Raw genomic sequence first — 24,264 nt, forward strand, 5'->3', positions numbered from 1 at the left:
TCATTCCCATGTCTGTTGTCCACACTGATAGCCGCAGCTCGCGCCCATCTCTGGAGCTCATTTAGGCCGTGCTCTGAATCCCCTCTCCTGGCGCACCCTGAAACATTGGTCTCTTGCCTCTTAGGCAGCTCCAGACTTTTTCCTGGACTCCCTCCCAGCTAGCTGTGGCACACTAGCCCGCTTCGGGCTGTGTTCACGCAGCCATCCCCAGTCCTCTCCCTGGGATCTGACCTCCGAAGCCCGAGCCTCAGCTCCAGCCCCCACCCGTCCCCGCAGGTGAGCCGACAAGCCTCTCAGGCTGGTGAGTGCCGGTCAGCACCGATCCTCTGTGCAGGAATCTCTGCTTTGCCCTCCGCACCCCTGTTGCTGTGCTCTCCTCCATGGCTCCGAAGCTTCCCTCCACCCCACCATCCTCCCGACCATCTCCGAAGGCGAAGGGGCTTCCTAGTGTGTGGAAACCTTTCCTCCTTCACAACTCCCTCCCGCTGGTGCAGGTCTCGTTCTTATGCTTTTATCTCTGTTTTTTCTTTTTTTTCTTTTGCCCTACCCAGGTACGTGGGGAGTTTCTTGCCTTTTGGGAAGTCTGAGGTCTTCTGCCAGCGTTCAGTAGGTGTTCTGTAGGAGTTGTTCCACATATCGATGTATTTCTGAGGTATTTGTGGGGAGGAAGGGGATCTCCACGTCTTACTCTTCCGCCATCTTGCAGGTCTCTCCATGCAATGGAATATTCTTCAGCCTTGAAAAAGAAGGAAATCCTGCCATTGGTGACAACACGGATGAAACTGGAGAACATTACGCTGAGTGAAATAAGCTGGACACAGAATGAAAAATACTGCATGATTCCACTTACATGAGGTACCTAAAATAGTCAAACTCATAGAAGTAGAAAATTGAATGGTGGTTACCAGGGGCCAGGGGAGTGGGGGATGCAGGAGCTGTTGTTCAATTGACATAAAGTTTCAGTTACATAAGATGAACACATTCCAGAGAGCTAACGTGCAGCAGCGTCTGCAGTCATGACTAGTGTATTATGCACTTAAAAATTGATGAAGGGGGCAGCTCTCCTGTTAAATCTTCTTACCCCCCAAAAAAAGGGACACAGGAAATGTTTGGAGGTGATGGACATGTCCATCACCTTGATATGGTGGTGACGGCTTCACGGGTGTGTGCGTATGTCCAAACCCACCAAATTATATACAGTAAGTATGTGCAGTCTACTGTATATCAATTATATCTCAGTAAGCTGTTTTTTTTTTTAAAGAGAGCTTAATGGAATGATCTCCCTGTTTCTCTGCACCCCAGTGCTGATGGGAACAGTGTGAATCCCACATGTGGGTGCATGGAAACCGAGAGGGAACAATTCCCTTTGCCGGGAGCACACCAGGCCTCCACAGATGGTTCAGTGTTCACCCAACGTTTTTTTTTTTCTTTTTTTTGCGGTATGTGGGCCTCTCACTGTTGTGGCCTCTCCCGTTGCGCAGCACAGGCTCCGGACGCGCACGCTCAACGGCCATGGCTCACGGGCCCAGCCGCTCCGTGGCACGTGGGATCTTCCTGGACCGGGGCACGAACCCATGTCCCCTGCATCAGCAGGCGGACTCTCAACCATTGCGCTACCAGGGAAGCCCCACCCAACATTTTTCATTCTCTCCCTGTAACCGCAGCATCGCATAAACGCTCACCCTGTGAGCTACCCGGGGAGCAGGCGAGCATCACAGCCTCCTCTTTCAACCTGTGGTGGAGGGAGGTAGGGTGAATTTTAGTGGGTTGGCAGCTCCAGGTCCTATTTTTTTGCTGGCAAGCCTACCGGGAGAGTGAAGAAATTAGGAAACTTTGAAATCTGTCTGCACTCCTGGACTCACAATGAAAGATAAACATTTTTTCCTTAAAAGAAAGGAAGGAATAGAGATTTGAGCTCTCTCAAGAATAGGTCTAACTTATTATCCGTCTTGTTGCACACTGAAATGCCAGAGAGGCGGAGCGGGGTGTGTGCGGGGGAGAGCTAGTTCCATACTGAAACAGATCAACAGAGGCAGGCATGAGCAGTCTGCACGGCTGTTTCTTTCCCTTGTAAAGCACCGAGTTTCCAGCTGCGCTTAAATATGCCCACCCAGGCTAGGCGTCCGCGGATTCTACAGGAGGCAGGCTGGGTCCACTACCTGGAGACACACACCAAGGGCTGCCTGCCGCCTGGGCTGAGCGGGCTTTGGTTTGTGCAAGGCTGCCATCGTGTGGCCGCCGTGGGTATCTCCCTGGGAAAACTGCCCACGCTCTCTGCAAATCTAAGATCACCGTTTTCTGCCACCAGCCAGAAGGAGGGCTCAAGATATCGATTACGAGGAAAATCAAGTTCTAAGGTTCCCATCCAGGTCTGAATCTTCTCAAAAATACCCGATGCTGAGGCAGCCTAAAACTCTGAGGGAAAATCTGTCTGAGGTCCAGTGCATAGCAATGAGTGTCACCACCGCTGCCAGACAGTGAACCCCTAAGGCAAGCTTCTGCATGACCCTGGGTCCCCAACGTCCTCTGCCCACCTTGCATCTGGTTTTCTTTACTGAGCAGGATTTTAAGGTTCATCCATGTTGTAGCATGTATTAGCACTTCATTCCTTTTTATAGCTGAAGAATATTCCATTGTATGGATATACTACATTTTGTCTATCATACCCACTGCCAATTGATGGATTTTTTAGTTGATTTCAGTTTTTGGTTATTATCAACAATGCTGCTATGAACATACGTGTACAAGTTTTTATGTGGACATATGCCTTCAGTTCTCTTGCATATATACCCAAGAGTGGGATTTCTGGATCTTATGCTAAGTTTGGGGTAGAGTAGCCCACAGGGCATGGGCCCAGGATCTGGGCATAGCTTTCTTGCAAGTAATGACTTCCCTGTGAATTTTTCTATATATATTCATTGTAGAGTCAAATAACTTCCTCACCATTAACTACCTTTAGATGGGAATAAAAGGACATGCATTTATAAAACACAACTATTACTACTGCAACACAGAAAGCCACCAAAGGAAAAGCAGATAAACTGGACTTCATCAAAATGCTGCACTTCAAATTACATCACCAAGAAAGTGAAAAGACAACCCATGGAATGGGAGAAAATATCAATATTTGCAAATGATGTATGTGATAAGAGACTTGTATCCAGAATATATAAAGAACTATTACAACTCAAAAATAAAAAGACCATCCAATTAAGAAATGGGCAAAGGAACTGAATAAATGTTCCTCCAAAGAAGACATAAAAAGGGCTGACAAGCACATGGAAAGTTGCTCCACGTCACTAGTCATCAAGGAAATGCACGTGAAAATCATTACAAGATACTAGTTCTCAGGCATTAGGATGGGGCCATAATCACAAAGATAAAAAACAAAGAGTGCTGGCTGGGATGGGGAGAAACTGGAACACTCCCCTATTGCTGGAGGAAATGTAAAATGGTGTATCACTTTGAAAAATAATTTGGCAGCTCCTCAAAATGTTAAAAATAGTTACCATATGACCTGAAATTCCACACTTGGGTATAGACCCAAGAGAATTGAAGACATATGTCCACATAAAAACACAATGTTCATAGCAGTATTATTGATGGTTGTGAAAAACTGACATCAACCCAAAAGTCCATCAGTGAAGAAATGGATTTTTAAAAAGTGGTATATCCATACAGTGGAATATTCTTCAGTTATTCTGATACATGCTACAACATGGATGAAACTTAAAAACATTATACTAAATGAAAAAAAGAAAAAGGTGCAAATGACCATACATTGTATGATCCCACTTGTATGACATGTCCACAACAGGCAACTCTAGAGAGAGAAACTAGAATTTGTGGTTGCCTAGGGCTGGGTGGTAGGTGGAAAGGGAGAGACTGCTAATGGGTACAGGGTTTCTTTTTGAGGTACTGACTGTGGTAGTGGTTGCACAACTCTGTAAACATACTAGAAACCACAACAGTATATACTTTAAAATAAACTTGATGGATTGTAAATTATATCTCAACAGAGCTGTTATATAATAACAGGCAAGAACATGGAGGAACAGAATAATAAATTTTAAAACGGTGATTTAATAAAACAACACACCAGAAAAGCAGAGTCAAGATGGCGGAGGGGGAGGACACAGAGTTCACGTCTCCCCACAACTAAGGCATCTACCAGGTGGGGACTCCGATGCCCAAGGAAAAAGGAGGAACCCCCGAGTGACCAGGTAGGATGTGGGGGGAGTGAGGGGGGAGGAGAAGTGGAGATCAGACAGGACCGGCACCCCTGAGGGGTGGCTGGGAGAAGGGAGGGGTTACCACACCTGGAGGGACCCTCGGAGGCTCAGAGGATCAGGGGGGAGTGTGGCTAGCGTTTCTCCTGCCCACTCGGGCCCCGAGAAGCCTGCAGGGGCCCCGGGCCTGGTCCTCCACCCTCCGAGACCCCCTCTGGCAGCATGGGTCCTAGGGGCATAGGAGGGACAGAGGAGGGGGAAGAGGAGGAGAGGCAGATGAGGTGGGGGTACCCACCAGGACCAGAGGATCAGGGAAAGTGCAGCTGGTGTTTCCCCCACCCACTCAGGCCCTGGGAAGCCTGCTGGGCTCCCAGGCCAGGTCCTCCGCCCTCCAAGGCACCCTACAGCCGTGTGGGTCCTAGGGTTGTGGAGGTGTGCAGGGAGAAGAGAAGCGGTGACCGGGGAGGGCCCCTCCAGGATCAGAGGATCAAGGGAGATGCAACTAGTTTCCCCTGCCCACTCAGGCCCCGGGAAGCTTGCTGGGGTCCCAGGCCGGGTCCTCTGCCTTCCAGGGCCCCCTCCAGCCCCATTGGTCCTAGGGGCATGGGGGGTGGGGAGGAAGAAGAGGAGAGGCAGATGGAGAGGAGCCTTCTGGGATTGGAGGATCAGGGGGGAATGCGCCTAGCATTTCCCCTGGCCACTCAGGCCTAGGGAGCCAGCTGGGGTCCGGGACCTGATCCTCAGCCCTCTGAGGCCAGAGGCACTTGTGGGCCCCACTGGCTGTGCTGAGCCTAAGCCCCACCCCTCACCCCCACCCCCAGGGCCTTTTCCTGCATGTGGGTCCTAAGCTTAGACCTCGCCCACTGCCAAAGCCCTGCCCCCCACAGCCAAGGCCTTTTCCAGCTTTTTTTTGTTTTCCTCTTTTTTGCTATTGTGGTTCTGTTTTACCTTCTGGTTGTTGTTTCATCTATATTTATTTTTTCTAACATAACTGTTAGTCTTCTAATCTTATTTTATTTTTTACTCTGTTATTGTTCTGCTTTGTTTTTTTTTTTTTTTTTTTTTTTGGCCGCCTTATGCGGCTTGCAGGATCTTGGTTCACAAGACGGGGGTCGGGCCTGAGCTCCAGCAGTGGGAGCTCTGAGTCCGAACCAAACCACTGGACTAAAAGAGAACCACAGACCCCATGGAATATTCATCACAGTGAGGTCTCCTGGAGGTCCTCATCTCGGCACCAAGACCCAGCTCTACCCAACAGCCTACAAACTCCAGTGCTGGAAGCCTCAGGCCAAACAACCAGTAAGATAGGAACACAATCCCACCCAACAAAAAAAACAAAAAAAAATGAGATGACAAAAAAATATGTTACAGATGAAGAAGCAAGGTAAAAACCTACAAGACCAAATAATAGAAGAGGAAATAGGCAACCTACCTGAAAAACAATACAGAGTAATGATAGTAAAGATGATCCAGAATGTCAGAAATAGAATGGAGGCACAGATTGAGAAAATACAAGAAATGTTTAACAAAGATCTAGAAGAACTAAAGAACAAACAGAGATGAACAACACAATAACTGAAATGAAAAATACACTAGAAGGAATCAATAACAGAATAACTGAGTCAAAAGAACGAATAAGTGAGCTGGAAGACAGAATGGTGGAAATAACTGCCAAGGAGCAGAATAAAGAAAAAAGAGTGAAAAGAATTGAAGACAATCACAGAAACCACTGGGACAACACTAAACGCACCAACATTCGAATTATAGGGGTCCAGAAGAAGAATAGAAAAAAAAGTGTCTGAGAAAATATTCAAAGAGATTATAGTAGAAAACTTCCCTAACGTGGGAAAGGAAACAGCCACCAAAGTCCAGGAAGCACAGAGAGTCCCAGGCAGGATAAGCCCTAGGATAAACACACCAAGACACATATTAATCAAACTAACATTATATTCAAAGAAAAAACATTAAAAGCAGCAAAGGAAAAGCAAAAAATAACATACAAGGGAATTCCCATAAGGTTATCAGCTGATTTTTCAGCAGAAACTCTGCAGGCCAGAAGGGAACGGCAGGATATACTTAAAGTGATGAAAAAGAAAAACCTACAACCAAGATTACTCTACCCAGCAAGGATCTCATTCATATTTGACATAAAAGCAAAAGCTTTACAGACAAGCAAAAGCTAAGAGAATTCAGCACCACCAAACCAGCTTTACAACAAATGCTAAAGGAACTTCTCTAAGCGGGAAACACAAGAGAAGGAAAAGACCCACAAATACAAACCCAAAACAATTGAGAAAATGGTAATAGGAACATATTGATAATCACCTTGAATGTAAATGGATTAAATGCTCCAACAAAATGACACGGACAGGCTGAATGGATACAAAAACAAGACCCATACATATGCTGTCTACAAGAAACCCACTTCAGACATAGGGACACATAAAGACTTGAAAGTGAGGGGATGGAAAAAGATATTCCATGCAAATGGAAATCAAAAGAAAGCTGGAGTAGCAATACTCGTATCAGATAAAATAGACTTTATTTAAAAGAAAGACTGTTACAAGAGATAAGGAAGGACACTACATAATAATCAGGGATCAATCCAAGAAGAAGATATAACAATTATAAATATTTATGTGCCCAACATAGGAGCAGCTTAATACATAAGGCAAATGCTAACAACCATAAAAGGGGAAATCAACAGTAACACAATAGTAAGGGACTTTAACACCCCAATTACACGAATGGACAGATCATCCAAACAGAAAATAAATAAGCTTTAAATGACACAACAGATCAGATAGATTTAATTGAATTTATAGGACATTCCACCCAAAAGTGGCAGAATACACTTTCTTCTCAAGTGCACACGGAACATTCTCCAGGATAGATCACATCTTGGGTCACAAATCAAGCCTCAGAAAATTTAAGAAAATTGAAATTGTATCAAGCATCTTTTCTGACCACAACACTGTAAGATTAGAAATCAATTACAGGAAAAAAAAACTGTAAAAAACACAAATACATGGAAGCTAAACAGTGCGCTACTAAATAATCAAGAGATCACTGAAGAAATCAAAGAGGAAATTAAAAAATACATAGAAACAAATGACAGCCCAAAACCTATGGGATGCAACAAAAGCAGTTCTAAGAGGGAATTTTATAGCAATTCAATCTCACCTCAAGAACAAGAAAAATCTCAAATAAACAATCAAATCTTACACCTAAAGCAACTAGAGAAAGAAGAACAAAGAAAACCCAAAGTCAGTAGAAGGAAAGAAATCATAAAGATCAGAGCAGAAATAAATGAAATAGAAAACAAGAAAACAATAGCAAAGATCAACAAAACTAAAAGTTGGTTCCTTGAGAAGATGAACAAAATTGATAAACATTTAGCCAGACTCATCAAGAAAAAAAGGGAGAGGACACAAATCAATAAAATTAGAAAAGAAAAAGGAGAAATCACAACTGACACCGCAGAAATACAAAGGATTATAAATGATTACTACAGACAACAGTATGCCAATAAAATGGACAACCTGGAAGAAATGGACAAATTCTTGAAAAGGTACAATCTCTCAAGACTGAACCAGGAAGAATTAGAAAATATAAACAGACCTATCACAAGTAATGAAATTGAAACTGTAATTTAAAAATCTTCCAACAAACAAAAGTCCAGGACCAGATGGCTTCACAGGTGAATTCTATCCAACATTTAGAGGAGAGCTAACATCTGTCCTTCTCAAACTTCTCCAAAAAATTGCAGAGGGAGGAACACTCCCAAATTAGTTCTTCAAGGCCACCATCAGCCTGATACCAAAACCAGATAATGATATCACAAAAAAAGAATATTCCAGACCAATATCACTGATGAACATAGACACAAAAATCCTCAACAAAATACTAGCAAACAGAATCCAACAACACATTAAAAGGATCATACACCATGATCAAGTGGGATTTATCCCAGGAACGCAAGGATTCTTCCATATATGCAAATCAATCAATGTGACACACCATATAAACAAATTAAGGAATAAAAAACATATGATCATCTCAATAGATGCAGAAAAAGCTTTTGGCAAAATTCAAAACCGATTCATGATAAAAACTCTCCAGAAAATGGGCATAGAGGGAACCTACCTCAACATAATAAAGGTCTTATATGTATGACAAACCCACAGCAAACATCATTCTCAATGTTGAAAAACTGAAAGCATTTCCACTAAGATCAGGAAGAAGACAAGGATGTCCACCCTCACCACTATTATTCAACATAGTTTTGGAAGTTTTAGGCACAGCAATCAGAGAAGAAAAAGAAATAACAGGAATCCAAATTGGAAAAGAAATAGTAAAACTGTCACTGTTTGCAGATGACATGATACTATACATAGAAAATCCTAAGGATGCCACCAGAAAACTACTAGAACTAATCAATGAATTTGGTAAGTTTGCAGGATACAAAATTAATGCACAGAAATCTCTTGCATTCCTATACATTAACAACGAAAAATCAGGAAGAGAAATTAAGGAAATAATCCCATTTACCATCACAACAAAAAGAATAAAATACTTAGGAATAAACCCACCTAAGGAGGCAAAAGATCTGTACTCAGAAAACTATAAAACACTGATGAAAGAAATCAAAGATGACATAAACAGATGGAGAAATAAACCATGTTCTTGGATTGAAAATATCAATATTGTGAAAATGAAAATACTACCCAAAGCAATCTACAGATTCAATGCAATCCCTATCAAATTACGGATGGAATTCTTCATAGAATTAGAACAAAAAATTTTACAATTTGTATGGAAATACAAAAGACCCCAAATAGCCAAAGCAATCTTGAGAAAGAAACACAGAGCTGGAGGAGTCATGCTCCCTGACTTCAAACTATACTACAAAGCTACAGTAATCAAGACTGTATGGTACTGGCACAAAAACAGAAATATAGATCAATGGTACAGGACAGAAAGCCCAGAGATAAACCCACGCACATATGGTCATCTAATTTATGACAAAGGAGGCAAGAACATACAATGGAGAAAAGACAGCCTCTTCAATAAGTGGTGCTGGGAAAACTGGACAGCTATATATAAAAGAATAAAATTAGAGCACTACCTAACACTGTACACAAAAATAAACTCAAAATGGATTAAAGACCTAAATGTAAGACTGGACACTATAAAACTCTTAGAGGAAAACATAGGAAAAACACTCTTTGACATAAACCACAGCAAGATCTTTTTGACCCACATCCTAGAGTAATGGAAATAAAGACAAAAATAAACAAATGGGACCTAATTAAACTTAAAAGCTTTTGCACAGCAAAGGAAACCATAAACAAGACAAAAAGACAATCCTCAGAATAGGAGAAAATATTTGCAAATGAAGCAACTGACAAAGGATTAATCTCCAAAATACACAAACAGTTCATGGAGCTCGATATCAAAAAATCAAACAACCCAATTAAAAGATGGGCAGGAGACCTAAATAGACATGTCACCAAACAAGACATACAGATGGCCAAGAGGCACATGAAAAGATGCTCAACATCACTAATTATTAAAGAAATGCAAATCAGAACTACAATATCACCTCACACCAGTCAGAATGGCAATCATCAAAAAATCTACAGGGCTTCCCTGGTGGCGCAGTGGTTGAGAGTCCGCCTGCCGATGCAGGGGACACGGGTATGTGCGCCGGTCTGGGGAGATCCCACATGCCGCGGAGCAGCTGGGTCCGTGAGCCATGGCCGCTGAGCCTGCGCATCCGGAGCCTGTGCTCCACAACGGGAGAGGCCACAACAGTGAGAGGCCTGCGTACCGCAAAAAAAAAAAAAAAAACTACAAACAGTAAATGCTAGAGAGGGTGTGGAGAAAAGGGAACCCTCTTGCATTGTTGGTGGGAATGTAAATTGATACAGCCACTATGGAGAACAGTATGGAGGTTCCTTAAAAAACTACAAATAGAACTACCATACGACCCAGCAATCCCACTACTGGGCATATGCCCTGAGAAAACCATAATTCAAACTTCAAAAGGACATATGTACCCCAATGTTCATTGTAGCACTATTTACAATCAGGACATGGAAACAACCTAAGTGTCCATCAACATATGAATGGATAAAGAAGATGTGGTACATATATACAATGGAATATTACTTAGCCATAAAAAGGAACGAAAGTGGGTCATTTGTAGAGATGTGATGGACCTAGAGTCTGTCATACAGAGCAAAGTAAGCCAGAAACAGAAAAACAAATATTGTATATTAACGCATATATGTGGAATCTAGAAAAACAGTACAGATGAACCTATTTGCAGGGTAGAAATGAGACACAGACATAGAGAATGGACGTGTGGACACAGGGTGGGAAGGGGAGGGTGGGACAAACTGGGAGATTAGGATTGACATATATACACTACCATGTGTAAAACTGATAGCTAGCGAGAACATGCTCTAAAGCACAGGAAGCTCAGCTTGGTGCTCTGTGACAACCTAGATGGGTGGGATGGGGGAGGGAGGGGAGATCCAAGGTCCAAGAAGGAGAGGACATAGGTATACATATAGCTGATTCACTTCATTGTATAGCAGAAACTAAAACAACATTGTAAAGCAATTATACTCCAATAAAAAAATTTTAAAAAAATAAAAATAAAACACACCACGCACACAGCCTCTCTGACAGTCCTCATGCACCCCTGCCACCTGGAAGGAACCCTGCACAGAGCCCCACACCGACAGGGCTGTGTGCTGCCAGGAAGCGGCTGCTCTGAGCTCCACATTTCTCTCTAAGGCCACGTGGTTTGTTCGTACATCTTTTTTTTTTTTTTTTTTTTTTTGTGGTACGCGGGCCTCTCACTGTTGTGGCCTCTCCCGTTGTGGAGCACAGGCTCCGGACGCGCAGGCTTAGCACCCATGGCTCACGGACCCAGCTGCTCCGCGGCGTGTGGGATCTTCCCGAACTGGGGCACGAACCCGTGTCCCCTGCATCGGCAGGCGGACTCTCAACCACTGCGCCACCAGGAAAGCCCTGTTCGTACATCTTTAAATGAATTACATCAACACATCAGTCTTTCTTCCTTGGGAGGATTCTCTTATTGATAGTAACTTCATCAAACCCCTGAGCCACTTTGATCAGTTCATTTCCTCATAAACAGAAAGTACCAGTGATTTGTCTCAAACAGTGAAATGTTCACAGCTCAATCTACACCACGTGTGAAAGGTTACGTCTGACGTCACACAGAGCAGCCCCTCCACTACAGACTTGAGACCACTGTGCCTCCTTCCCAGAGAGCCTACATGCACTGGGGGACTTTACATCTCCGTACGGAGCTCTAAACTTTCTATTCAGTTGGACTCACCCCTCTTTCTAACGAATGTAAGAGAGACAAGCGTATTGGAAGATTCCAGGAGGGACCCTTCCAGAAAACAGTTTCCTTGAGTCCAGGGACCATGCTTCACTTATCTGTATGTCCCCTGTGCCCAGCACAGGGCTTGGCCCTGAGCAAGCACACTGAATGTCTGTTGTACAGCAGGATGGATAGATGGATGGATGGATGGATGGATGGATAGATGGATGGATGGATGGATGTGAACAAATGGGTAAATGCGTGGGTGGGAAGATGAGCGGAGAGATGGAGGGAGAGAGCAAGAGAGGGACAGGGAAATGGATGGGTGGGAGGATGGATGGATGGATGGACACATGGGTGAGTAAATAAGTAACAGAGGTCCCACCCCATGTACCCTTTAACCACTCAGGGAAGCAGCAAGTAAGTATCTTGCCAGCGCTCGGCACTGGTCGTCTTCTTCCCACCCCCAGCCTCCAGGATGGACTTCACTAAATCCCTAAAAGGTTGAAACTGTCCTTCCACCAACCTCTCCAGGGTCTAGCAGCAGAGGAACAGTAGAAGGAAGGTGTCACCCCTCACTCCTGAGGTGACATGTTACCATCCACCCCCCACCAGTTACCAAGGGCCAGGTCAGAGCTGACACTCAGCCACCCCAGGCTGACCCTGGTGGAGGCTCAGGGAGGCCCAGCGAGTGACCAGTGCTTAGAGGCCATGTGGGAAAGAGGGGACACCTGAGCTGAAACCAGATGTGTAAGCAGGAATGAGCCTGACTAACATGTGTATGTGTGCGTGTGTGTGTGTGTGTGTGCGCGCGCACGCGTGCAGGAGGGAGTGGTGAGGGAGGGGAAGGCAAAGACCCCCAGCGGACCCTAAGTGAGACCCTGGTGTGTCTGAGGATGGAGAGGCCCAGGCAGCCAGGCAACAGAAGATGGGGCGGGCGAGCCCAGAGGCAGGTGCAGCGTCAGCGGCGCCCTCTGTGACAGGCCCTGGGTGCTGCAAAGACAGTGTCGAGCCACAGAGGGGGTGGAGTGTCCTTGGTGATACAATCAGGTTTGCATTCCCCAGAAGTTAAGGCGGCACTTGGCTTGCCCGCCCCAAGAAGACCTGACCAGCCTTCCTTGGAAAGAATCCTACTGACCCTGGGAGAGCCCATGCTGACTGCAGAGAAAGCCCATCCCGATCTCAGGAGACAGGCTCTGAGACCTCGTGAAGCTGCCTGGACTGTGCCTTGCCCTGTGAACAGGCATCAGCACTGGCCACGGCCAGCCTCGCCTGTCCTCACTGAGGTCTGGGGGGGCAGGAACCCTGACAGCGGCTGGGCACGTGCCGGAGCAGGGCTGTGTAGGTATGTAGAAAGGGGGGCTGCTGTCACATGCAGGCCAGGATGTCACCTTTACAGTCACCTTTATTAGCACAAGCCTGTCCGCTGAAGGCACCAATACTATAGAAGGGCCATCAGCCCGAAGTCCCCTCCGGCAGTTCCCTTGGGAAGTAGGTGCTGCTATGATCCTGGTGCCCGCCTGGGGCCCACTCTGAGCGCCTCCTGCACCAGCCAGACGTGAGCCAGAGGCCTGGGTGTGCACCAGGCAGCCTGGCCCTGACCTCAGGGAGCTTCCGACGTGGCTGAAGCTTCTCCAGAAAGAAACGTGTCTCCTTGGAAACCCCTCTGGTGTCTGGGGTCTCGCAGTTACAGCAGAGCTGTCGTGGGCAAACCCCAGAGGGATTTCTGCAGTGTGGACGGGGCAGCCCTGGGCTTCCTTGTGCTGAAGAAAGAGGCGTAGTCATGTGGTTCCAGTGCAGTCTTTACAAATTCATCCTGAGCAAGAGAAACCATGTTAGGTTTAACGAATGGGCTTCTGAAATCTGAGCGTGGGAAAATGATTACTTGCCCCTGTACAGCACCTTCGGATTAAATGAGGGGCTTCTCAGGCTTCCCATCACCTGAGCCCACACATCAAGCCTCAGGTAGGAAGGTCTGTGTGGTCATTTGCTCCTCAAATGACAGCACAGCAAGGACAGAGGCCAGCTCCCAGCGACAGGAGCATGGAGTGGCAGGTAGCTCTCAAACCCACGTCCCCTGGAGCCTAGGCAAGCCTCTCAGTGGACTCAGCTCAGCCTCTGCGAGTTAGGGGTTAGGAGCTGGGACGCATGTGCTTCCGCCACGACCCTGGGGGCAGCCCAGCATCCACCGCCGTCCTCTTGGCTTCCTTCCCCTCCTGCTCAGGCCAGCATGCTCTCGCAAGCCACCCAGCTGCTTCTGTCACTGCGCAATCTCGATCATTCTTCTCCAGTTCTTCTCCACTGATCCTCTCCTGAAACCAGAAAAGAATCAACAGAGCATCCCAATTAACACTGGCCTGGCTGCGCCCTGCACCGCGAGCTCAGAGTCAGAGCAGGCGAGCCAGGTTCACACACCAGGCCGGCCACGGGGACACCGTGTTCCGTACATAAGATGCTCTGAGCACAGATTTCCTGATGGGAACATATATTTAGTGGTGGGACATGAAGTCCTGGCCCGGGGAGATCCAAGAGAGAACAAGGCAAGGAGGCACTACTATAAAAGTGGGGAAGCGCAGACTTCCCCAGACACATGCCCGCAGGCGTCAGGTCACACTGGACACCTCCTGCTTCCTCTAACGGCCTTTAACGTTTAAAAGGAGAGTCAGAGATTAGCACAGAGGCAAAGCACACACTCAGTTCAGTAGCCTGACAGCCCATCTTTCCACTGTGACCCAAGGAACAGGAAGGCCCTCCTCTGCCAGATGGCTAGAACTGATGTCAGACACTAGTCAGCTTTTCTAAGATAATCCAGCACTTTCTGAGATGTTTTATGCCTTTGATGTTGAGTCTTCTATCCCAGAACCATCTGTTTTCCAATATAAGCAGCATTCCCCACAAAATGCATTCATAAGTTTTGGAGTTTAATGTCATTATCGTTTCTTTAGGGATTCCAGAGCAAAGGCCCTTCCATGCCAGCAAATGGATGTCAGCACAATCACCTTGTGTGGACAAGTGTCTGGCTTGGCCTCAGGAAAATACTCATGGAATCGTATCACTCCAAAATCTTATAAACTACTGACGACAACAGGCCAGCAAGGAATATTCAGGAACCATCCTTACCCGCGGTTCTGTCTACCATTGCTCTGAACTATCTCATAACCTAATGCCCTATTCCATTTTCTAGCATCTGGGCTTGAGGGGTGGGGAAGGAAAGAAAGATAAATTTGTCCACACATTAGTTCTGCTTGAAAGATACTGGTCCGTCACAGAATCTGAAATTCAGATTTTTCAGTATTTCCTTAACAATGCAAAATTACGGCTCATTCCCATGTGTTCTCTGTTTAGTTTTGGCTTTGTCAGAGCTTGTCTAGCTTAGAGAAGAGGACTGTGAAAAGTCTAATTGCAATGGCCTCTCCTCCCACTGCAGCTCGGAGATTCTGAGCATAAATCAAGGGCCTACTGCCCCAGAGGAGCCCAGAGCAGAGGTGTTTAGGAAACTTCATGAGCATGACACAATGACTAGTCCTAGAATGACACACATTTGTCACTGTACCTTGTTGTCTTCTCCATTATGGGATATTCCGGGTCCACTGTCTTGAGAAGTGCACCCAAGAGCAGTCACTTCCTCCTTGGAATTTCCTGGGTGAGCTGCCCTCCCCAAGCAAGAGAGTGGGGTGAGCAAATGGGGTGACTCCCAAGGGACTGGACAGTCAAAAGATTAATAATATAATGGGGACACTTCCAAAAGCATGGAACCCCACCACCCAGTTCTATCCTTTTGACCTTCACCCTGACACCTGCTACATGCCCTCCAAGGACAGGAAAACCTTCCAGGTATTGGGAGAGTGGTTCTATTCAAGCATTTCTGAGCTGGAATTTTGATCTATTCTCCCAACTATTCAGGCATTAAATGCAGTCAGATCTCCCATTCTATTCCTTGGCCCCCCTCTTTGCTCACTGGAATTCTTACTCACAAGAGAGACCATAATCACACATGTTAATTCAGCCTCTCTCCCCGCTCCTACCAAATCAGTACCAACTTGGAAGGGGGTGACTTTCTTATCCTACTGTGCACCTCCCCACACCCCAAAATCCATACGTGGAGGTGTGGTGAGGGGTTCAGATCCTTTAGGAAAAAAATATGCACTTTTCCATTTGAGCTGAAAATACAAATGAAACACATGAAAATACAAATGAAACACATTTTTCGAATAAAGAATATTACTTGTTACCTATATAAGTAAATGTTTAAAGTTTATTTCCAGACTCTATAAATGAGCAAAATTTGGTTTGGCAAAATTGAATCATGAGCATCTAAAAATACCAGCCCTCTTTAGCCTTCTCTGATATGTAAGATTTTATATAATACAGTAGTAGCTGCCCATGTACTTTCCTTCACAAAAACCATAAGCTCATAAATGAGCTCAGACACTTCTCAGCCAGCCTCATTGACTACTGTATCCGGATCACCTGGACACTTCCCAGTGCTGAGAAATGCTCTGTTAACAGTAATCAACTGAATGAGTGAGTGAATGAATGAATGAGAGAATAAAGTAGATAATCCATTATCAATTTTCTTCCTTTCCTGATGTGTGAAACTTTGGTTTTATGTGTTATGGATGAAAGTATGTTAATAGCTATCAAACTTTCCCTTGTACTTTATTCCTAAGCAATGAAGGTGCAATACTTTTTTTTTAATTAATGATAATTTGGACTCACAAGGATGAGAATCTGAGAAGCAGCCACACAGGTAGGTCAAAGGCAGATGCCTATGATTTACCATCCGATGCTGCAGCAGATAACAGTGGCCACTAGAGGGAGCCACACAACCTTTCAAAGAGCAGCATTAGACCAAAAAGCCCATCCAGCGTGATGGTTCTGTTCTCTGCCCTTCCCAGCCTGGCTCACCCCCATATGCTTGCTCTTGCTACTGCTCTGTGTAATGCCTGACTCTCCAGAACAAGCTGAAACAAGTTAGAGCTGCAGTCTGCTAAGCATCAGGCTTTTAGAAAAATGACCCCACTTCCTCAGCTCAAATATTTCACATCTCTTTATGTACATTCCCTCCAGCTTTAAAAATTAAATACAAACAGAAGAAAAGTATTTTCCCTATGGATGACAGTTGAATCTATTAAAAATTCACCTGGAAAGAAAGCAAAAATATAACCTAAAAATGAAAAAAAATCTTTTTTAATCTGTGGGCAATTACTTCCTGCCTCCAGCAACTTTTTCCGTTAACAATAACAACAAAAAAATCAACTGTTAACGTATTCAATTTCATCCACCCCACCCCTAGTAAAGAAACTTAGGCATGTGCAAGCTAATGAGGAAGTCACATTGGACAGAATTCTGATCCTATTGGTCAAGTTTCAAAGGCTTCATATGTAACTGAGTATAGGAAGAAAAAAGTTTCCCACAAACTCCTTCTCTCAAAAGGTCTGAATAACCCTGTAAATATTTTCAGGGCCTTTATAAGCCACAGATGTTATCAACACTCAGGACCGTGCAAACTCTAAAATCCCCAGTCCACAAATGACACTGCTTCAAAAACAGATTTTAAAACATTTGAAAGGAGAAGTTAATTTCCCGCTGAAATGTTGTGGAATGTTGTAATATGTCCACACCTTAGTTAGAATGTGAAAAGCAACGGGCCCCACCGGGCTTCTGGCTTATAGTTCTATTTCTGTGGCCCATGAAATTGTAGGAAACCTCCTAAATAATAGTCAGAAATAAAGGGACAAAAGATAGAATTTGAAAAACACAACAATTCAAGAAAGCAACTCTAAGAATAATTGATTAAAACTAAAATTAAAATAAGTGGCCTCGTGACATTTCCAAGGAAGAGAAGGTTCCAGAATCTGCATTGTTTGGTGATGGGTGGGAAAACCCAGTGGGCTAACATTTGCTGATTTCCGTGAGGAGAGAAACAGAGGAAAACAGAGAAACTGCTGAGCATCTGGGCTAATCTGTGATCGCATCTGTGGCCCCCACTAGCCGGCCGGCCTGGAAAAAACCTGAGTGTCAGCGACGACTGACAAAATTGTTACAAAATGAAGCTGGTTGGCGGAAAACCTTCACGAGTGAATTAAAATCCTGACTGCTGGCCCTGGGGGGATACAGGAGGTGTGGGTGAAACTGGGAACTAGCCATGATTTACACAGGGAGTGAAAAGACCACAACTTAGAATTTTTCAAAAAATTATAGTTTCGGTAATCTAATTATATCCCTAATTATAATGATGACCCTTCTTCCTTCAAGGGACTCAAGCATGCTTCTGGAACCTTCTCTGTGAAAGTCCCCTCATTTGCCGTTTTAAGGAGAGAGTTGGTGCATCTCAGAGTGAGTTAAAGTGACAGGGCTGGCATCTGAATTCTAGCTCATTTCCTCTGACCAGACCACACCAACTCTCTCAGCTCTTGAAATAACCCCCAGTGGAATTCTCCTCAGAGGAAGCCATCTCCCCAATTATGCAAAAACGTCCTCCCCTGCAAACCCCCTCCAGCCCATGCAATTTCCACATGATTTCCACATTCTGATGGGCAAACCATTTTTTTTTTCCATTTCCAGCCAAGGAAGTGCAACATCCAAGCCACAAGCCAGGAGGCATGGGGGCTGCAGGCTCCTTTGTGAAGCCCAGTGAGAAACCCACACGGCTGGTCGGCCAAGGGCCTGGGACCCTGGCTGGCTTCCCATCATTTCCGACTTTCTACGCCACAGGGCAAGTCACTTAACTGCCTCATTAGGATCACAGTCACAGCCCTGCCACAGCCTCCTTCCCAGGTGCCCGGTCACCCCATTAATATCTGTAAAGACCCATTAAGCCTCCTAGTGGAAAGGCACCAGAGGAGCAAAACCTATCACCATCATCATCAATAAACTCCCAGGCACTCTCCCCTGTCGCCACCTCAGGGGAATCAGTCACCATGGGAAGAGAAAGCCTGGCACCTCAGCCTGCCTATCCATCCCCTAATGAGCTACCTGCAGCCTCGGAAGTGGCACTCGACCCTGAAGGGAACTCAGCCATGCTTTCATCGTGGCCGGTGAATTTAAAGAGACGCTCCCTCGCCCCCATCTCCCCTGCAGCCCTGCCCCCAGCTGCACCTCGAGCTGCAGCTGAGGCCGTCCTCCCCTACCTGGGAGAGGTGGAGGGAACGCCGACAGAAAGCAGCCTGGAGACCTAAAGACAATGTGTGTCTGCCACCCTGTTTGCCCCTCCGGCCCTCAGACCCACCACCTGGAAACAGACACCATCCATCAAAAACCCGCCACAGGGCTTCCCTGGTGGCGCAGTGGTTGAGAGTCCGCCTGCCGATGCAGGGGACATGGGTTCGTGCCCCGGTCTGGGAAGATCCCACATGCCGCGGAGCGGCTGGGTCCGTGAGCCATGGCCGCCGAGCCTGCGCGTCCGGAGCCTGTGCTCCGCAACGGGAGAGGCCACAACAGTGAGAGGCCCGCCTACCGAAAAAAAAAAAAACCCCGCCACAAACTCGCTGAAGACGGCCTGTGTGTCTGTAACAGGGCTGCCTCACACCCACGTGAACCCTCCCCGGAGGAGAAGGGACAGAGTTCGCTCTTCCAGCAAACCCTCGTGTGTCTTAGAATTTTTACCAGATGCACACATTGCCTACGGGAAACAATGCTTTCCAGGGACCTTCTGCTAGACAGAGGCAATTAATCCTCTTGCATGTTTCAATGACCCTTTCCGACTGGAAACGGGGAACCCTTAGTCCCAGGGAGTCTCTGATTTGGCTAAAGTGGGGGCGATCTATTTGAGCAAGAGGGTCTGGAAGGTGTGGTTCGTTCAGGATGGGAGGTGGAGGAAAGCCAGCATGCCACCGCCCGGGTTTCACTCCCTCCTCTATTCCTGCAACAGCAACAAACAGAACGTCTACACAGCCTGACTCGATCCGCACCAGTGAATCTGTGCTTCCGTTACCGACACTGGAAAAAACCAGACCAAAGGGCATGCTTTCACCCCGACTCACAATCTGGACGCCTTGCCTGTTGAAGCTGAACCTTCAGCCAGATGTTGACTCGCTGGCCCCAGGCTCCTGGGGGCTCTGCCTCCCACAGGCGCCCCCGCTCCTCTGGATGCTCCGCCAGGAACTTCCTACAGACTGAGGGGAAGTTGCACACAGGAGTCAGGGAGGCCCACGCAGCCCTGGTGCACACACGCCGTCCCTCGTCTGCGTCCCCAGGCACAGCCACTTCCGTCCTTCCTGCAGCCTGGCCCGGCCCACCCCCAGCTCTCTGCTCTGCCGCTGCCCCACGCCAACCCCCACCACCCCGCCTGCCATCCTCCACACCTGCCTCCCACTTTCATCCATCCCATTAAGCCTGCTCAGGCGGCCACAACAAAACACCACACACCCAGGGCCTTAAACAACAGACATTTATTGTCTCGCAGCTCTGGAGGCTGGAAGTCTGAGATCAAGGTGTTGGCAGGCTTGCCTTCTCCGGAGACCTCTCTCCTTGGCTTGGAGATGGCACCTTCTTACTGTGTCTTCACACTGTCTTCCTTCTGTACCCATCTGTGTCCTAGTCTCCTCTTCTTACTGGGACCTCCTCTTACCAGTCCTATTGGATCAGGGCCCACCCTTATGACCTCATCTAACCTCACACTCAGTTACCTCCTTATAGACCCCATCTCCACATACAGTCCCCTTGGGGGTTAGAATTTGAGGAGGACCCAATTCAGCCCATAATGGCACCCCACTCGGTCCTCTCCACAGGCACTGTCCTTCCTCTTTCTGAGCCTCCACAGCCCTCTTCTCCCAGGGAGCCTTCCAGCTTATCCAGAGACACCTTGACTCCAGAACCCCCTCAAGGTTGTAGACTTTTATGTTCACAGGGTGAGCATTTCCACGTGGCAGGGCCCCGAATCCAGCCGAATGGGAAGCTGCTCCTGGTATTGCAGGTGCTGGGGGCTCCATCAGGCCCAGGGCAAGAGCACAGATGGAAACCCACAGAGCATGATGCTAAGTACTCAAAAGGTGTAAGCCAAGCTAGCCGAGTGCTAGATAGAATGTTCTGCTCTCCTGTCTTGACAAATATAACTTCTTAACAGCAGGAAAAGCCAGTTTCAAATTTAGAATTCTTAGACTCCTTGGAGTTTTGCACCTGAATGTGGCAATGCCAAGAGAGCTGGCCCCCAGCTGGCAGCCCACCCCCTCCTCCCATCCCAGCTCCCAGCCCATGGCAAGGGGCCTGTGCATGCAAATATGGACACCACGCCCATGCTCCACCTACACCCCACCAGCAGCTGTCCCAGGGCCTAAGGATGTGCAAATTGGTGGCATCCTCTGCTTTTGGGGGCACAGATCCAGGATAGAGTCCACTTGGGCCCTTGGCAGCCCCTGACAGGAACCCTGGGGTTCTGGTAGCCTGACCTGGTTTAGGAGTGGCCTGCACCCAGGCGAGAATATCCTCTTGGACCTGCAGATTCCTCATCCCGTGGAGAGAGGTGCAGCTTCAACAGGGTGCTAAAGCATGGGGCCCTGGGCAGGAGGCCCTCCGGGCCATTCCAAGGGCAGGACTGAACTGGATACAAGGCGGTCAGTGAAGCCTGGAGCAGCCACACCCGGCCCGGCCTTGAGCCTCCAGCTGCTGCTTTGTCCTGCTTTGTCCACACTCTGCCTGCTCACACATGAGCCCAGGCACAATCAGGGTGACGTAGAAGCTCAAGGCCCCAGCACCCTTGGCTGGGCCACTGAGACCCCAAGTGTGATTCAGAATCAGTACCCTCAGATCTTCTTTCTCTACCAGGTGGAGATACAGGCCCCTGCGAGGGTCTCTGCAGTGCTGGCCTGGCGGTGGTCCCCGCCCTTTGGAGCCTGCTCCTCCCCAGGGGAGACCTAGGTGGCTGCCCTGGGGGCCAACACAGTCAAACAAAGTCTCAGAGCTGAAATGAGAATGAGGGGAGGGAGAGACAGCAGGTGGGCATGGACAGAGAACCAGTGCCGGAGTTCCAGAACTTTCCAAGACCTCCAATTGAACAAACCAGTGCCGTAAGCCTCCAGTATTCTTTGCACAAATTCAGGATCTTCAGAGTTTCGTGAGAGATGGAGAGTTTGAAAATACAAAGAAATGACCAAACCTACTTGAGGAAAATATGTTTTCGCCTGGTTTTCTTATGACTTCCGAGCAACAGAAGTTTCCTTGCCTTTCGCAGCTTTTCTCTCCTATCTGTTGTTCTCACACCATAAGGACACTGGAAACTCAATAGCAAGGGTCCAAAAGTATCTGTATGACAAGGAGTGAGGCAGGGCCCAGTGTGGGGTGGATGTGCTTCATGGGGGACCGTGGATCCTGGGAGATGCTCCCCAGTATCTCCCACCCTTGCTGATTTGGAGTGAAACATTTAGCATAAGGGCTTTCTGAATTTCCTCTGGCAAATACATATTAAGATTTCTTTTCCAGAACCTGGAGAAGGATTGTGGTAGTTCATGTTATATGTCAACTTGAGTGGGCCAGGGGTATCCAGACATTTCGTCATACATTATTCTGGGTGTGTCTGTGAGTGTGTTTTTGGATGAGATTCACATTTTTAATTATTTATTTATTTATTTATGGCTGCGTTGGGTCTTCGTTGCTGTGTGAGGGCTTTCTCTAGTTGTGGCGAGCAGGGGCTACTCTTCATTGCGGTGTGCGGGCTTCTCATTGTGGTGGCTTCTCTTTTTTGCAGAGCATGGGCTCTAGGCGTGCAGGCTTCAGCAGTTGTGGCACATGGGCTCAGTAGTTGTGGCACGTGGGCTTAGTAGTTGTGGCTCATGGGCTCTAGAGCATAGGCTCAGTAGTTGTGCCACATGGGCTTAACTGCTCTGCAGCATGTGGAATCTTCCCAGACCAGGGGTTGAACCCATGTCCCCTGCATTGGCAGGCAGATTCTTAACCACTGCGCCACCAGGGAAGTCCCGGGATTCACATTTGAATCCTTAGACGGAGTAAAGCAGATTGCCCTCCCCATTGTAGGTGGACCTCAGCCAATCAGTTGAGGGCCTGACTACAAAACAAAAAGTCTGACCCTCCCACAAGTGAGAGGAACTCCTCCTGCCTGACTGACTGAGCTGGGACATTGGTCTTTTCCTATCTTTGGACTTGAACTGAAACACTGGCTTTTCTTGGGTCTCAAGCCTGTTAGCATTTGGACTGGAACCACACCATCAGTCCTCCTGAGCTTCCAGCTTGCTGACTGTAATCTTAGGATATCTCAATCTCCACGTTGTCTGAGCCAATTTCTTATAATAAATCTCTTCTCTCTCTCTCTTTCTCTCTCTCTCTCTCTCTCTCTCTCTCTCTCTCTCTCTCTCTCTCTCTATATATATATATATATATATATATATATATGTATATATATCTCCTACCGGTTCTGTTTCTCTGGAGAAGCCTGACTAATACATGGACTCAGTAGGACAAGAGTGGATGTGGGGAGCCATCTTCTGTAGTAAGAGCTACACAGGTGCCCAGGGCTCAGTGCATTTGGAGCTTGCCTTCCCTCAGCTCCTGGTCCCCCTGGGGCTCCGAGTTGGAAAGGCAAAGTGATGACTAGCATCTTCTTGTGCAAGAGCAAAGGCCCTTTGAGGCCCAGCAACAACCAGCAGCACAGTGGGTTCCCTGGATTCTGCTTCTCTCTGACGCTGTGTTGATTTGGTTCTTATTATTTCTAAATCCAATTCTTCTCAGGGACTGGGAAAGGTTTGCCCCTTGTGATCAGGCTTAAAGTCTCAGTGCTGAAGCAACAGGAGATTTCTCAGAGGAGAGACAACTCACAGGTGTGTCATGGTGCCAGCGGCTCTGAGGGACCTCCCGCCCCAGAATCATCTGGAACCCACATGAGTTACCCATCCCCGTTACCCAAGCGCTCCTCCCGATGCAGTGATTACCTTGGTACATGGCAGGGGAGATGGGCCAGCTGATGCCCAGGGCCTCGTCCTCTCGGAACGTCTGGCAGAAGTCCCTCAGCATGGCCAGGCCCAGGCCCTGGCGGCGATGGCTCCTCCGGACAAACACGGTGTCTAAGACAGGCAGCAGGTAGCACACACCCGTGCCATCACCACACAGGCTGCCTGAGGGGAAAGCAAGAGACACGTGCTGTCCCCTGGGCTGGACTAGCCTGCCAGGACCCGGCAGGACTCCCACTTGCCAGGTCACTGGTACCATTTGGAAGCAGTGCAGCCTCACAAACTAAACCACTGAAGACCAAACAGCAGATCACCCTAAACCACCAGCTCTCCAGCTTCCTGGGCAGCCCACACATTGTCAATTACTGTGAGCAAGGCCACTAGGCTATTGCCCTGAAATGAAATGCAAACCCAGGTGACTGAGCGAGCAAGGCCATCGTGCACCCAGACTCCTCACATCCCTCCCTCACCGTGCACAGTTCAGAGGTCCCCAAAGCCAAGGAGGAGCATCTGGGCAATGTCAAAGTTCTTCGTGATGTGGGCTGGGAGACCCAGCCAACGCATCTCTATGGCATGGACTTGTTCAGAGTTCACCATGGCCAATTATGGCAAAGTACACCTGACCCAAACAGACTAAGTCCTGTTTCCCATAGAACATCAATGACCCTGCTATAGAGAGGCTACAGCTGGCACCTCTCCCACTTTTCTACCCTGAATTTAACTTTACTGCAACCAGCACTAACAGCAGCAAAGTTGCTGTTTCTGCAACAGG

At 47.3% G+C, this 24,264-nt stretch overlaps 1 protein-coding gene across 13 annotated transcripts in view; it reads right to left on the bottom strand.

Annotated features, from left to right (window-relative positions):
* Positions 1 to 263: 263 nt before the first annotated feature.
* Positions 264 to 24,264, bottom strand: part of FAM169B (family with sequence similarity 169 member B) — a 98,010-nt gene continuing 74,009 nt past the window's right edge. For 10 of the 13 annotated variants that reach the window (XM_029236672.1, XM_029236671.1, XM_029236662.1 and 7 more), the window contains 4 exons: positions 23,475 to 23,657; positions 19,578 to 19,709; positions 15,146 to 15,240; positions 12,980 to 13,904 (listed from right to left, as the gene is read on the bottom strand). In XM_029236672.1, coding sequence (XP_029092505.1) covers positions 13,725 to 13,904; positions 15,146 to 15,240; positions 19,578 to 19,709; positions 23,475 to 23,657 — 590 coding nt within the window. In that variant the 3' untranslated portion in view covers positions 12,980 to 13,724. Of the gene's footprint in view, positions 737 to 1,720; positions 1,733 to 12,979; positions 13,905 to 15,145; positions 15,241 to 19,577; positions 19,710 to 23,474; positions 23,658 to 24,264 lie in introns of those variants that run through there. The other 3 variants (XM_029236663.1, XM_029236664.1, XM_029236670.1) reach the window with 3 other exon arrangements.

This window comes from Monodon monoceros, unplaced genomic scaffold, assembly GCF_005190385.1.
Source record: "Monodon monoceros isolate NGI ecotype Baffin Bay Population unplaced genomic scaffold, NGI_Narwhal_1 Super_Scaffold_21, whole genome shotgun sequence".
NCBI lineage: Eukaryota > Metazoa > Chordata > Mammalia > Artiodactyla > Monodontidae > Monodon > Monodon monoceros.